We start from the raw sequence: 12,954 nt of genomic DNA on the forward strand, positions 1-12,954 counted from the left end.
TTGGTTCAGATAACGGCAGCTTATTTACGAAGTCCCTAAAATTGAGAGACTTGATTAAAGCAATATGCTCAAGGTAGTAGTAACGTCAATCCAGTTCGCTAAATAGTTCTATAAACTAGAGAATCTTTCATGGCAACTCTGTATGTACAATATGTCAGATTGATGGATCTGGGATGCAGTAAAGCAAAGGAATGCAAAACTAACATTTACAGATATTTGCAAAATATATAAATAAGTCAATACGAACTTCAGGATTTGCAAAGCCAGTCTTGGATCGCAAGACGAAGTGCATGATTGGGCGTGAGATGGAGGTGACTCAATTTTAAATTAGTCATGGGAGAAGTCTCATGACCGTTTTCCAGCCATTCACGAATGGCTTCCCCTTCGTAAGTGAATCCGTCTGCCGCAACTTGGGGATCGTGCATTATTTCCTGAAAAAGTAATTCAAAGAATTTGAACCATGTTAAATGCTGAAAATAGCTGCATATTGTTCGATAAACTAAATCAGGTTCTACAATTAAGCTTAGCTTTGGAATACCCAAGCCTAGCATCGCAAGTCATCTTGCACTTTATTTGAAGAATTTAGTAATTCTAATTCACAATAATGGCAAAGTTACATAGATCTAATAGCCCAAGTTGACATCTCAATTTGATTTAATATTATCTTTTGGAAGAATGACATTTGGTTAAAACTATCCACACTTTGATATCTTCAACACATCTATTTACAAGTACCCTTTTGAGATTTAGAACCACGTCGTACAATATTAATAACTGCCCTTTTGAAATGGTTACCTAAGTATTTCCTTGCAAAGTAACCAAATGCCATTCTCCCTCATTTAACTTCTTTTTTGGTGTGCCCTATATAGCACTTGCCCATGTACGTGTGTTGGTATACGTAAATATAAAAGCATCAATCACCTGAAGGATAGGACACAAGAAAAATGATGGCACTGGTCGATCTTCTGAAACATGCAATTGCTCCAATTCCCTCACTAAAGTAGGTGTTAGCTCTGGTCTATCTCTGCCATTTTGCTGACAGCATTGCAGTCCTAGTTCAACCAATTGTGTTGCCACAGCTGGAGGCCATTCTCCAGCTGAAGAATCCAAAATTGAAGACAATTTTCCACATGAGACTGCCTTGCGCACTTCACCAGCTAACCCAACTGGAATAGTCCTGCCAGTGAGGAGTTGCAAAATGATAAGTCCAAAGGAATAGATATCAGACTTCGGTGTTAGTATTCCAGTCCTCTCAAGCTCTGGATCTGTGTATGCTGAAGTACCCTTTGGCTCAGTGCTGAATCTGAAACTGGGACGATAGAGTGACTCCTCTGTCAACAGTCTGCAGAACCCAAATCCACATATCTTGCAACGAAGTGCAGAGTCAAGAAGTATCGTTTCAGGCTTTAGATTACCATGGACAATAGTTTTAGGTTTGGAAGTGTGTAAAAAGCAAAGAGCACTAGCAATTTCAGCAATCATACGTGCTCGGCTATTCCATGTCGAAGAGGGATTGTTATTTTTCCGGAATAGGTCTTGAAGACTTCCATTGGGTAAGTACTCATACACCAGAGACCAGGCTTCAGGGCAAACACCAAGCAAAGTCAATAGATGAGGGTGCTGAAGACTACCAAGAACTTGAACCTGGAACACAACGGTAAACATCAGTTGGACAAAAGAAGCGAAACATCTGCTAAACATCCAAGGAAATGGGAAGAAAGAGCTCAACATCTCAAACTAAAAACACCAGCAAGTGATAAAAGACACATTATCACATATTTTAGGAAGAGGACACGCGGTAGGAAGTTGGGAGTTGGGGAGAGTCCTGTGGCCCCAGGGGGAAAAAAAAGAACATGGAAGAATCTATTACAGAGAATTACAGAGAATGGGAGAAGAGGATTGGAAATTGCAGTAACACATGGCCAACACGGGGAAGAATTTGGTAGAGATGATGGATTGGCAACTGGTAGCAGCACCTAACCCATGAAGCAGGACAGGAAAGCATCACATCTTAGCTCTTGTGATTTCTGTTTTAATTTATTGTTAATTGTAGTTTATAAATAGCAATTACTCTCATATGAGTGTAGGTAGACCTATGTATTCAAGCATTACAGAGATTCTCACTTTCCTCTGCTGTTCCTACTTCTATCAGCAAGTTTGCAGTTTGAACTTTGAAGGCGATTATAGGCTGGAATGAGATACAAAGCAAAAATTAACACCAGTTCTGTTAATTGTAGTGAATATCTGAAGGACTCATTCATCCTTCAGTGTTTTGAGACATTATAAAAACCATCCTCGAAACAATTTAAGGCTTTAAGGTCTAAAATATGAGAAGCATCCAACGTTACTCTAAGGACATGCATTTGTAAATTGCATCTACCGACTACCAGTGCTTATAAGCACTTTTAAGACAAGCTAACATGGTCTCTCGCCTGATCAGCTTCAAAAGGTTGTGTAGGTGTTGAGTAGCAGTTGTCCCTCATATGTAAACAATTTATGGACAATAGTAAAAGCTTCAAGATCTCTTCGTTTCTGCCTCTGGTCCTTTCTAGGATACAAGCATTCAGTATAAATAATTTCAGAATCAGAAAAACTGCTACGGACAACTGACCTCTTGATGAAACTCAGCTGGTCCTTGGATGTTATGTGGATGGAACTTCCTTATAGCAACTGTTCTACCCAGCATTTCCCCCTTATAAATACAACCATATCCTCCCTGTGCAATTTTGAAGCTCTCAGAAAAATTGCACGTAGCATTTTGAAGATCTGACAGTGAAAATTCTGCTAACTCTGGTAATTCATCAGCAAATCCAATGAACCCATGGCAGTGTGCAACTCCAAATTGTCCCCGACTTTTCCATCGGTCAAGCCAGCGGTGGGCTTCCATTTTTTGTCGCCTAATCTGCTGCTTTTCATGCCACAGGGTTGAGATGGATGCTTGAATTAGTAATAACTCATCTGCAGCTTCATCATGCCTGCAGTTTGCCTCCTGTACACGACTGTCCAGAAGGGCAATATTTCTCATGGTCCTCTGTAGCACACTAGCAACTTCTTCACTCTCATCCAAGAGCCTTTGTTGCTCCTGTAATGTGGCTCTCAGTTCATTCTCTGCCTCCTTTCTTAGCTTTACTTCATATGCACGAGCAGATTCAAACATATTGACCTGGATGATAGAAAGTGTCAAAGACAAATTCAACTCAAAAGTTTAAATTGCTGTGAAGACTCATATATTTTTATTATAATATCTAATAGAGAAGAATACTTTGAAAAGCCTTGGAAAAGTAAGGAGTCGGGATTGCCTATATTAGAGCTCTATAAAATATGTATGAAAGGGCAATAACTAGTATTAAAAACGTCTGGTGGTAAAATAAAAGACTTTCCTATAAAGATTAGTTACATCAGGGATCATCTTTGATCCTTTATTTGTTTGGTTTGGTCCTAGATGCTTTGACTGAGCATGTTCAAGAAAAAATCTTCAAATGCATGCTTTTTGTGGATAATATAATTCTTATTATGAAAATAAAAGGAGAGATTAACTGTAAACTTGAGTTATGGAGGAGAATATTTAAGTCAAAAAGTTTTGCCTAAATAGGAGTAAGAAAAAATATTTGTATTGTAATTTTGATAAGAGATCAATTAGTAGTCATTTGGAAGTGAAATTGAAAAATTAGATGATATCTTAAGTGAAAAAATTTAAATATTTAGGAACTATTCATCATGATGGGAAAATTAACGAAGATGTTGCACATAAGATACAAGCTAGGTGGTTTAACTGAAAAAAGACAAAAAGAGTTATTCATGATCGAAATGTACCTAATAAACTTAAAGGAAAATTATATCAAACTATTATAAGATTAGCAATGTTATATGATAATTTATGTTGGGCTTTAACAGGACAGCAAGATTATAAAGTTGGAGTAACAGAGATATGAATGTTGAGATGAATGTGCAGGTATACACATCTAGATAACATCCTAAATGAGTATATACGAAAAAAAGTGGTTGTAGCATCTATCAAAGGAAAAATAGTAGAAAATCGTTTGAAATGATTTGGATATGTACAAAAAAGACTGCGCGGGAAGCACCAATGAGGAGAGTGAAATGGATAATTTTGAATCATGTTAAGAAGGTCAGAGGAAGGCTAAAAAGAATGCTTATGAAAATTGTTGATTGAAAACGCTTAATTAACAATATTTCTAAAAATTTGATAAATGATAGAGTACAATAACGTCGTACAATCCATGTTGTCGTTGTATCTTATTGAAAAAATTTACTAGGTTGGAACAAAAGTCATAGGGCTCAGAATATAATCATGCAGAACAATTAATATTGTCATTTATCACTAATCATACATTGTTTTCCAGGTCTGTTCTATTATTTACACCTGAACAAGTTTAGGAAACAGCCCGAATGAGCCAAGTATCCTGTTGACAATTTCCCTCTTTTCATTGAATTTGTCAAAGCTTCTTTAAAACATAATGAAAATGGTTATATTTGATATCTCCTAGTAAGGCAACAATCCAACTGTCCAGTTTCCCTTTGGTAAACAGAAAGAGCATAGGCTTCTTTGCTAATAGGTTATGCTTACCTTCTTTATGGCCTCTATAGCTTCTGCTTCAAATCTTTTGCATTTCAAAAGCTCTGCAAAACCCTTATCTCTCGCAGCCTCAACTTCTATTTTGGCTTCAGTAAGTTGACTACAAAGTATATCTTCTTCAACGTCCAAAGAAGTCTCCAAATAACCCCCGGTAGAATTTTGGGGAGAACAGTGACTGACACAAGTGGATGATTTTGATGAAGAAGTTGGATCTGTTTCCAAGATTTCGCCCTGAGACCAACTATCAATTCCTGTGCAGATTGTAGTTCTTGCAGAATTTGATCTATTGAGTAATTCACTCTTACCGTATTGAAATGACCTACTTAACAAGCTGCCTGAGGCAGCAATCTCAGGTTGAGATTGTGAAGAGAAGGAACAAGGATTTTCAGAAGCTTCTCTTGTCCATATGTGTTTACCTTTGTGAACAAACCATATCTCACAGAATGGGGGAGCATTCTTGGCAGCATAATTTGCTTTCTTGGAATTCCTTCTCACCTTCATGCGACTGCATTTTATCCAATCATTTTTTATGGCAATCAGAAGTCTCGTTTGATTTTTGAATACTAAATTAGAAATGCGATTTTCAGCGAAGAACCGGTCTACAATCAAAACATTACTTACTTGTCGGGCACTGCTCCTATAACAAGCTTCCTAACACCATGCTTGATGATTAAATCAATGATTCCTTTCTGCGCTTGCTCTGCTTCACCTATCACACTTGTTGCCTCAACCTGAAAGAAGTAACTTTTAAAGAAATTCATTAATAACAGATTCATTATACGAATTGCACTTTCTCTAATAGCGAAATATAAATAAAATTTAAAATACATTACTGTGCATATTTCGAAGCACAAGGCATTAAAACAAAGTGACTAGTTGATAAAGAACTAGATTTAAAATGTCTAGCAAAATGCAAGGTCGGGTACTTTTCCTTTACAAAACAAGATTTCAAGCGTGGTTGGGCATGCATTTAGTGCTCTTCCCAAGAATCAAATTTGCTCCCTCCAAACTGCTCTCAGCTACATCAGAAAATATAATTTTTTTTTTAATGAACTGTCAATTTGATTGCATCTGATTCCCTAATACTCACTTAGTATATAAGAATAGGATTTGGATCCTGTCAATTGAGCTCCCTCAATTGAGGAATATTAACCATTAAATTGCGATCTAATGATGTTGAGGTAAAGACCTTTGTTTTTCTTTTAAGAAAATAAATTTGAAACTCACCCTTCAACGTCAGTAGATCATGATTTGATGATTAATATCCTCAATTGAGGGAATCCAAATCCAACAAGAATAAAAGAGTGTATTTGACGAACGGTACGTGGAATTCTTTTACTTGAAAGATTTACCAACTTTCCTAGATAAAAAAGCATACACACAAATTTTTTTGGTACAGAAACGGAACCATGAGTGAATTTTCGCGATGTGCAAGCAGCTTAGCTAGCACTATGTCATACACATAAACAAAAGGAGCTTACTTCGCGGAGCATCTCATTATTTTACACCAAAAAAGATCTGGGGTACTAAGGAGTAAGGAGAGACAATTCGGCAATTCCAACCCAAAATAGTAAAAAAATTATAAACCAACCAAGAAAGCTGACATGCCAATATCTGGAAAAAATCAAGGAGGGAAAAAAAAAATAACGTTCTTAACCAGTGAATACAGATAGGAGAAGATATGGATACCTTAGCTACACGGCAAATGCTCAGGTAATTTTCCAAAAGCCTCGTGGTTTGATCTCTTTCCTCTCTTCTAAAAGCAGATACAACTTCAGGATTTGCTTGGGTTGCTGGCAATTTTCCTACTGCTCAACAAATCGAAGTTAATTTACAGTGTAGGATTGAAATTTGGCGAGAACGAAAAATTAAACCAAAGAATTCCAAAGCAGAAATAAGCTAAATTGATATAGATAAGACTTGACAGTTCCCAAATTAGAGGATACGAGTCGAGAAACTTCCAAACGGAGACGAAAGTACACAGAAGGATGGATGGTCAGACTCACAAAGAGTGGGGATCATAGAGGAAGGCTGATGAACATGAAGAATGCAAATTGGTGAGTTGCTAAAGCGGCCGAAAGTCCATCGAAGCAAATGGACGGTTTTGTCCACCGACTTTCCGACGGCAACGTAAACGGATTCAGTGCATTCTGCCATGGGGTAGGTTAGTTGAGAGGTGGCGGCTTCCTGGAAGGCGAAGGGCAGAGTCAGAGTGAGAGGGGGCGAGTAGCCATGGAAGGGGTCTCTGGCGGCCACATACTGCTGATGCTGAGGAGGATGAGAAGGGTTCAAGACCTCCATGAAAAGCGGTAGAAGGAGAGAAGTGATGTTATGAAGGGGGGAGAGAGCATTGTGGAAGATGCTTTGGTTGCTTTTCTTCCAAACTGGAAGGCTTGACCTTTGCGCTGACTCCAACGGGTAGCCGTGTGCCGGTGTCCCCTTGCGACGCGGCGGAATTAGAATTCACCTCATTTCGCTTCCACCTACCGACGGTAAATCAAGTCTAGTGTATATCAATGTCTTGTTTCTTACTTTTCAGATCTCATTTATAAATCAATTTATCTATATCAAAAAACAATTTTAAATTTATTAATTTTACTTTAAAATTAAATATTATTTTAATTTTATTCTTATTAAATATAAATTTTTAATAATATATTTTTTTGTTTTAACATTTAATAAAAAAAATTTGAGTAAAAATTTAATGATGTGATTTATAAATAAAATTAAAATTTTTTTCTTTTTTTATATTATAAATAAAATTAAAAGAGTACATTTATTTTTTTTTTACAATTTTTATTAAAAAAAAATCCTTTAAAAAAGTTGTATCGGTCTATCCCCTATCAATCATCAATCAACGTGATTAATAAAAAATCATTGTATTCCGGAATCCTTACTCAAATAATTACATTAATATTATTAATTATTAATTGTGATAAAAATATATTTATATGTAAACATGTGTAGTTTATTTGGTTTTTCCTTACAAAGGTCCTTCTCGAGCATTTCCTTTTTTACAATAGCCCACCCCTAACGCGTCCCATCACCCCGCGGAACAAGTGATTGAGTTTGAAAATTGGAGCTGCCGTCAAAGCCGTGAAAATCGTAGCCCAACTATCTTGACTGAGAGCATATGGCCCAATTTTTATAATAATATGCACGATGGGCCTGGCCCGCACACAATCCTCCCGAAACCAAAGTCGAGGGTAATAAGGTACTTTTGCCACCCTTCCTCACTAATTTCTACCTCCTCTAATTTTATTTATAAGTTATATTTTAAAAAATTTATTTAATTTTATTTATAAATTATAGTGTAACTTTTCAAGTAATATTTAAAATATATTTTTAAAATTATTCTTTATGAAAAAAATAATATGACATTATTTTTTAAATTTATTTTATAGGAATATATTTATAATCTTACACACTTTTATTTTTTATAAATTTTTTATATTGAAATTGATAAGATTAATAAAAATGATTTATAAAGAAAATTAAAAAAATATTTCTAATTGTACCACCAACTTGTATAAGACGTGGCAAGAATGTTTTTATCATTCTATAGTTATTTTTTGGTTTTAAATCATATTTATTTTCAATGTTATTTTAAATTATATGATTTTCTCTTAATTTTAATTTTACTTTGTATTCCATTTTTAAAATATATTTTTTATTTTTCATTAATTTCCATAAAACATTGAACAAACTGAAAAACAAATGAGGAAAATAAAATTTGAATGAAATTAAATAAAAAATAAAATTGAAAAGGACAAAACATTCACTTCACCCTAACACTAACATAATAAAAATTCCAAAGTTGTTGAAGAAGGAGTGAAGCGCATGTTATCGAGATGATGAGATCGATAGTGATTGTAACTACTGTTGATATCCTGGACTTGGTCGCCGCCAAGTGTTAAATTCAATGAGTAACCGGGAAAAACAAAGGCAACAAAAAGAATCCCCCGCCCGGGGGGAAAGGCTGGCATCGACTCAGTATTGAATATCAACTTCAACTGTTCAATAAATTGCAATGGTGAAAAAAAGGAGAAAAAAAAACAAGAAGGAAAGAATTTACTCCGCCCTCAAACAAACTCCACTTTCCCTTGAATAAACACGGTAAAAAGAAGAAAATTGAAGAGAAACTGCCAATCCTTGAAAGGCGCACTTGCATCAATTGCCAAAAATGAAGGCCATATTTCCACCAAGCTAGTAGTAGGCCAGCTCCACTTAAAAGCATTTCCTGTGCACGATTGAAGGTCCAGACTCATCGTACTCTGCCTTTGCAATCCACATCTACATTTCAAACACAAGTTCCCAATCATTATCATCCTACATCGAGGTTGTGCTTCAATGCCTCAGGACCATTATAATTCCTAGAGCCTTTTGAAATTGAGCCACAATCCTTGTGATGGGAGCTTCGAGCAAGGATACTCGCCGACCAGAAAATAATACCATTCTGAATCTCTCCGGCAAGCAATTGCCATCAAGTGCAAAATGCATTATAACATACTACAGTTAAGGACATAAGTAGAAGAACACGCACCTGTTGGAAAGTGCTGAGAGAAGCCAAGATGGAGCCACCAATCCAGACACTGTACTTTCTCTCTGGTGGAGCAACCACCTTGATCTTCATGCTGCTTGGGGCCAAAGCAGTGATTTCCTTGCTCATTCTGTCAGCAATTCCCGGGAACATGGTAGATCCTCCACTAAGGACGATGTTTCCGTACAAGTCTTTCCTGATATCAACATCGCATTTCATAATTGAATTGTATGTGGTCTCATGAATGCCCGCAGCTTCCATTCCAATCATGGATGGTTGGAAGAGCACTTCGGGACATCGGAAACGCTCGGCCCCAATGGTGATGACTTGTCCGTCAGGTAACTCATAGCTCTTCTCAACAGCAGAGCTTGTCTTTGCAGTTTCAAGCTCTTGTTCATAGTCGAGGGCAATATAAGCCAGCTTTTCCTTCACATCCCTCACAATTTCACGCTCAGCTGTGGTGGTGAAGGAATAACCACGCTCGGTGAGAATCTTCATTAAGGCATCAGTGAGGTCACGCCCTGCCAGGTCAAGACGCAGAATGGCATGTGGTAGGGCATACCCTTCATATATCGGGACAGTGTGGCTGACACCATCTCCAGAGTCCAGAACAATACCTTCACAAGTCAATCAAAAGGAAAACGGGCCGTGTTAGATCATTCAAAGACTTGACTGAATGTTAAATATTATGAAATTTTCAATCAAAGCATAAAATTTGTCATAAAGAAGTAAGACTAGCCGATGTCAGATCGATCTCAAGCCTTAAAATACCCTTTTACCTTTTCACCTTGCACTGTTGCAAGCATTGCTAGAGTTGGCTAAGAACGAGTATTCCATAAGAAAATTAAAGCCTAAGAAGCACTGTCAGGCGCAGTTCAACATTATTAAAATGTAGCATACTTGCTCCTGGAAAAAAAAAAAAAAAACTAACCAGTTGTACGGCCACTGGCATACAAGGACAGAACGGCCTGGATGGCAACATACATGGCAGGGGTGTTGAAGGTCTCGAACATGATTTGTGTCATTTTCTCACGGTTAGCCTTAGGGTTGAGGGGTGCTTCAGTGAGTAAAACTGGGTGCTCCTCTGGGGCAACACGGAGTTCGTTGTAGAAGGTGTGGTGCCAGATCTTCTCCATGTCATCCCAGTTACTCACAATACCATGCTCGATGGGATATTTCAGAGTTAATATACCACGCTTGGACTGAGCTTCGTCTCCAACATATGCATCTTTTTGGCCCATGCCAACCATTACACCTGTGTGACGTGGACGACCAACAATGCTAGGGAACACGGCCCTTGGAGCATCATCTCCAGCGAATCCAGCCTAACGGTTGCAACATGCAATAGAGTGACAGTTACAGTTCGTCAGTAGAAATCGAATCAGATCATTAACATTATTTGTGCAGAAGTTAGTTGAAATAGAATAACATATTGCACTGATATAGTAACTAATAGCGAAATTCAGAAATTAAACTATGTCAGTATTGTACCTTAACCATTCCCGTCCCATTATCACAGACGAGTGGCTGAATATCCTCAGCGTCCGCCATTTAATATCTCCTGATGGACCAATTATATAATTTCAATCAGAAAATTGTGGCCAACGACATCAGGAAATATAATATCTAAAATGGTTGGACAGTCGAAACCGGATTAGCCTGTTATGAGCATGAATTATTCCATTTCCAGGGACCCTATAGCTGTGTATACGTGTGATAAGTTTGACAATAGAAAATTAGAAACTTGTAACATCCAACCCAATATCTCTAGGTGCATTCTGGAATGCACAGCTTAGTAACCTTGTGCTATTGTATCTTTCTTAATTGTATTCAATGGGCAGCAATCCCAAACACTCCTACGCATTAAAAAATTGAAAATAAAAAAGATTTACTTGAGAGGAAGAAACAACAGTTGATTGGCTCTTGCCAAACAGCAAAACCCATGCAAATGGCAACGCCCACCAAAATATAACTGTGGCAAGAATCTTGAAGAATATATACTTTATTAATACCTTTCATCAAGTTTTTAACCGGAAAAAGAAAGAAAGAAATCATCACGTGCAATTAAGACAAATGCTAAAATAAGGAATAATTATTCTGATTCCAACCCTCTTAAAGGTTAAGTAACAATAGATTTCCGTGAATAAGCAGGTTTCGGCATATGTAATCAATCAAACAAATTATTCAACTTCACTGCATATGCCCCAGGCACAGATCAACCAACCCCATATACTACACTTTAATTAATCTAAATCAAACTTCGCATTTGCATTTAATAATCTTTTTCAGGACTGTGATGCAGCAACATAATGCAAGGAAATGATATTGAAAGCAGACGTTGAGATTTGGGTTTCAGAAGGGCAAAACATAATTGGAAAGCAAAACCTGAATTAAGAAATAGGGGGAAAGCAAAGGATGAACGTTGCGGAAGAGAAATTCAGCGGAAGATCCCGTAGAATTGGTGTGATCCAAGCTGGGTTGAAAAACTTGCAGAGGAGACGGAAAGCATGCATGCCCAAATGAAAGCTAGCGTTCGACGTGTTTGGGTTTATAAATCTCAGAGTCGGAGCATTCACGTCCACGACATTGTTGAATTGTATCAGTGAGGCCCGATAATTGAAACGAGATCGATGTTCCTCCCGACGCGTGTCGTTTCCATATGGGGCTCTTTTCCATGGTGCGGTCAAACTTCAATGTCTCAACTCGACCTTTCCTACTATTTACTATGCATCGTCCACTCTTTCCCCCCAAACTAGCGTCTCCATTTTGTTTTATATTTATTAATAGTAATAGTAATAACAACGCTTTAATCTAGCTCAAGCTTTTAATAAAATACTAAAAGTGTTAAAAGAAATCTCGAAAAGAAAACACAGGCTTGAGTGAGTGACCGTTTGATGGATGAAGTTTATTTTTCTTCTAATTTTGGACTAAGAAGAACAATTACCAAATTTAAGTTTGAATTTTCCTGAAAGAGCACAATTAGGGCGTGGCTCCTAGAAGTGGCGGATCTATAGAAACAGAGCAGGACACAAAATTAAAAACCACAGAAAATATGGGGAATAAAAATACTGTCCACATTTTTAATTTACAGACAAAATTTAAAAAAATTTACGGAGTTGTAATTTCCTTTTAGCAACGAAGAGAGGAGAGTGCACGCAGGAGCGCATATATAGATAGAGAGATAATTCATAATTGGCAGTATCCAACTGAGTTAGTGGAAGGACCCCAAAAACTTGGGACTTGGGATCATAAAGCCTTCGTGGGGTTGAGCTGAGCAGTAATCTGTCCACAGATGCGAATGAAAATGAAATGAGGAAGGAGAAGAGAGATGATGGAGATGATGGAGGGGACATGATGATGAGAGAGGGGAGGAAGCAGAATGATGAGGCATGAGCATGCATTGTGGGGGGCAATTATTTCCCGTGGGAGCCAGTGTTTGTGTTCTCTTCTCTTTTCACTTTTTACTGCGCTATTTTATCCCTCCTCCCCTCTTTCCCTCTTTTTTATTCACTTGCTTCTGTGTTGTCCATTTATATGTATGTGCGTGTATAAATATCCCATTTATATCATTATTAAATCTTCCCAATGCAAATACGTACCACCCAGTTATATATTCTCTATTATTTCACTCCATTAGATTACTGTATCTGCATCTACTCCTTCAAAGAATTGTTGCCTCAGTTATCATATACCTTCAAGTAATAATATAATTATACATGTTCACCTCAATTTTATTTTGTATTTATTCTCTGCGATACTTAATATGATTGAGTACCGATTTCCTATTATTCAGTGATGCATATTATAGGTGTTGCAG

General features: G+C 37.2%; 2 protein-coding genes across 8 annotated transcripts; both read right to left on the reverse strand.

The window, feature by feature from the left end:
* Positions 1-94: 94 nt before the first annotated feature.
* Positions 95-7,094, reverse strand: LOC129312791 (U-box domain-containing protein 33-like). Of its 6 annotated transcripts, XM_054955514.1 has the most exons (9): positions 6,604-7,094; positions 6,287-6,405; positions 5,219-5,328; positions 5,014-5,102; positions 4,903-4,932; positions 4,589-4,809; positions 2,612-3,163; positions 922-1,644; positions 95-431 (listed from the first exon to the last, which is right to left on the reverse strand). In XM_054955514.1, the coding sequence occupies exons 1-9, from the start codon at positions 6,896-6,898 to the stop codon at positions 249-251; spliced, it is 2,322 nt and encodes a 773-aa protein (XP_054811489.1). In that variant the 5' UTR covers positions 6,899-7,094; the 3' UTR covers positions 95-248. The 6 variants fall into 6 exon arrangements, with proteins under 6 accessions (XP_054811489.1, XP_054811490.1, XP_054811487.1 ...); XM_054955515.1 differs by lacking the exon at positions 4,903-4,932; XM_054955512.1 differs by having other exon boundaries at positions 4,589-4,932.
* A 1,454-nt stretch (positions 7,095-8,548) lies between these two features.
* On the reverse strand, positions 8,549-11,817 carry LOC129313144 (actin). Of its 2 annotated transcripts, XM_054956090.1 has the most exons (5): positions 11,523-11,817; positions 10,629-10,698; positions 10,069-10,462; positions 9,141-9,754; positions 8,549-8,890 (listed from the first exon to the last, which is right to left on the reverse strand). In XM_054956090.1, exons 2-5 carry the CDS (start codon positions 10,686-10,688, stop codon positions 8,825-8,827), a joined length of 1,134 nt encoding a protein of 377 aa, XP_054812065.1. In that variant the 5' UTR covers positions 10,689-10,698; positions 11,523-11,817; the 3' UTR covers positions 8,549-8,824. The 2 variants fall into 2 exon arrangements, with proteins under 2 accessions (XP_054812065.1, XP_054812066.1); XM_054956091.1 differs by having other exon boundaries at positions 10,629-11,817.
* Positions 11,818-12,954: the final 1,137 nt, after the last annotated feature.

The sequence above is a fragment of the Prosopis cineraria genome, unplaced genomic scaffold, assembly GCF_029017545.1.
Source record: "Prosopis cineraria cultivar Desert tree isolate PC_DT_omini unplaced genomic scaffold, ASM2901754v1 PC6, whole genome shotgun sequence".
NCBI lineage: Eukaryota > Viridiplantae > Streptophyta > Magnoliopsida > Fabales > Fabaceae > Prosopis > Prosopis cineraria.

Bases quoted from the DNA above. Each gene is read 5' to 3' on its own strand.
- LOC129312791 (XM_054955511.1), bottom strand. From the start codon at position 6,898: ATGGAGGTCTTGAACCCTTCTCATCCTCCTCAGCATCAGCAGTATGTG. The intron at 3,164-4,588 runs GTAAGCATAACC...TCTATCATCCAG, and splicing joins CTATAGAGGCCATAAAGAAG to GTCAATATGTTTGAATCTGC. The intron at 432-921 runs GTGATTGATGCT...TTACTTTTTCAG, and splicing joins TCTTGTGTCCTATCCTTCAG to GAAATAATGCACGATCCCCA.
- LOC129313144 (XM_054956090.1), bottom strand. From the start codon at position 10,688: ATGGCGGACGCTGAGGATATTCAGCCACTCGTCTGTGATAATGGGACG. The intron at 9,755-10,068 runs GTTAGTTTTTTT...TGACTTGTGAAG, and splicing joins TGCCAGTGGCCGTACAACTG to GTATTGTTCTGGACTCTGGA. The intron at 8,891-9,140 runs GTGCGTGTTCTT...TTTGAAATGTAG, and splicing joins CTCTCAGCACTTTCCAACAG to ATGTGGATTGCAAAGGCAGA.